This window comes from Bufo gargarizans, chromosome 2 (genome assembly GCF_014858855.1).
Source record: "Bufo gargarizans isolate SCDJY-AF-19 chromosome 2, ASM1485885v1, whole genome shotgun sequence".
Lineage (NCBI taxonomy): Eukaryota > Metazoa > Chordata > Amphibia > Anura > Bufonidae > Bufo > Bufo gargarizans.
The window spans coordinates 629530120-629532153 of NC_058081.1; the positions used below are offsets into that span (position 1 = coordinate 629530120).

General features: G+C 40.4%; 1 protein-coding gene across 1 annotated transcript; it reads left to right on the plus strand.

The window, feature by feature from the left end:
* The first annotated feature begins 258 nt into the window (after nucleotides 1–258).
* On the plus strand, nucleotides 259–1806 carry HES2 (hes family bHLH transcription factor 2). The gene is made up of 4 exons (XM_044278365.1): nucleotides 259–388; nucleotides 497–592; nucleotides 719–806; nucleotides 1013–1806. The coding sequence occupies exons 1-4, from the start codon at nucleotides 299–301 to the stop codon at nucleotides 1324–1326; spliced, it is 588 nt and encodes a 195-aa protein (XP_044134300.1). The 5' UTR covers nucleotides 259–298; the 3' UTR covers nucleotides 1327–1806.
* The last annotated feature ends 228 nt before the right edge of the window (nucleotides 1807–2034 follow it).

Here is a 2034-nt window from a genome sequence, read left to right on the forward strand (position 1 = left end):
ATTTCCTTATAACCTTTTATTACATTTAGAAATCCATGTATAATTTCTTTCTATGATAACTAATAATTTATTTTTGCATACAAGTGGTGGAGTCAGTTACCTGTCCTGAACAGATGGCTCTTGGAATAATTACACATAGAGGAGGGAAGAGAAGCGGGTGTGTCCCCCAGAGGGTCTTTGTCCATCCCAAGGATGGGTGGAGTTTCCACCAGGAGCTTCCATAAATAGCTGAGCAGCATCCCATGCCAGACACTACCTCTTAGCAGTACAGTGAGATAGCACTGCCTGTCACTGAGCCATGGCACCCAGCATGATCGTCACTGAGTCAGCTTCCAGCTACCAGCCCAAACCTGGGAAAAAGAGCAAGGAAGCCAGTGAGCTGAGAAAGGTGAGAGCCTGGATCCCTCATTGTATCTGCACTAACTTGTTCTTATGATAAGTCTGATTATGAGAAATATAACTTGATATTAACCAAATACTGCACTTTCTTCTGCAGACTCTCAAACCTCTGATGGAGAAAAGAAGGAGAGCAAGAATCAATGAGAGCCTCAACCAGCTCAAGGCACTCATCCTGCCCCTTATAGGAAAAGATGTACGTGCAATTATTATTATTACTATCATTTGATACATAAAAATAATTTTCATACAGCAGCTAATGAAATGCATACAATATGTTGAGTTTTAGGTTGTAACCTTCTCATTCCTTCTTTCCCCATAGAATTCCAGATATTCCAAATTAGAAAAAGCTGATATTCTGGAGATGACAGTTCGGTTCCTCAAGGACATCCCTCCAGTGCAGACACAAAGTAAGTACATGTTCTGTACCCACAACTATTACCTTAGTTCTGTCAAAAGAAGGTATAAAAAAAAAGAAAAGAATCCAGTGTCCTATTCTAGTTCCATATTATTTCTAGGATCAGAGCTCCTAGCTGGAGCCTTGTAGATTCATACCTGCTAAATAATAGATCTGGTGCTTGGGTTGAGTTCTAACCAATTTTTATTGTATTTTAAGGTTCTACAGAAAAGTACAGAGAGGGCTACAGAGCTTGTCTAGAACGTCTCAGTGGGCTTCTCAGTAACAGTCATGCCATAGCTGGAGAAACATGCACTCGCCTCCTGGATCATCTACAGAAAAGCCCAGAGCTTTGTTGTCAAGATTGTACCAAATCCCCCAGTGCTAAAGTCAACAGCAGCACCCCAAGAATTGTCCTTCACCTCAACCCCAGGAGATCAGAAATCCTCTGCTCTTCTCCAAACCAGGTACCATCAAGACCACAAGCTCCAAGCACACCTCAGCCCACCAGCTCCATCTGGAGACCTTGGTAAAGACCAAGCATGGACTTATTCCACCACACAAAAGCTCAGCTTCATCTGGGGTACCGGGTGAAGACCATGCATGGACTTATGACTTTATGACTCAAATGCAAGAGTTTCTTGATAATTTATTACACATAAGTTCCTTTGTAAATACGTTCCTTAACTACATAACCACTTGTTGCATGGAAGATTATTCTAAGCACTACACTGTGGGGTCATTTAGTCCTTTAAGGGGATTGAATAAATATAGGGGTACAAGAAGAACCCTGGTGAACCCAAAGGGTTTTATAAATGAGTATGCGATTTGCATTATATAGTTTAACCACTTAGCTGCTGGAGGACAAGCTCTGCTGGCTTGTCTGGTGGCTGAAGGGTTAAAATATGGCAGGGCAACGTGCAACAAGGCTTTGTATATATGTATGATTTGCACTTTTTTATGATACATTTTTATATATATATTTTTCAAAATAAAATAAGAAAAAAAAAGAATTGTATGGTGATCTGGTGTTTGTTTTTTCATGTTGTCACCCAGCTTTCCTGGTGTCCTGAAGGGTCAATCTGCTTATGCTTTATAGGAGCAGGTGGTAAATCTTTGAATAGTAGCTGTAAACAAAGACAAGATGATTGTCACCCAGCTTTCCCTGTAAAGGATACTCAGGGAACTGCTGAACAATAGAAAAATCCTATCTCGTAATTATAACACATATAACACATTAG

Bases quoted from the DNA above. Each gene is read 5' to 3' on its own strand.
- HES2 (XM_044278365.1), top strand. From the start codon at position 299: ATGGCACCCAGCATGATCGTCACTGAGTCAGCTTCCAGCTACCAGCCC. The intron at 389-496 runs GTGAGAGCCTGG...TTTCTTCTGCAG, and splicing joins AAGCCAGTGAGCTGAGAAAG to ACTCTCAAACCTCTGATGGA. The intron at 807-1,012 runs GTAAGTACATGT...TTGTATTTTAAG, and splicing joins CCCTCCAGTGCAGACACAAA to GTTCTACAGAAAAGTACAGA.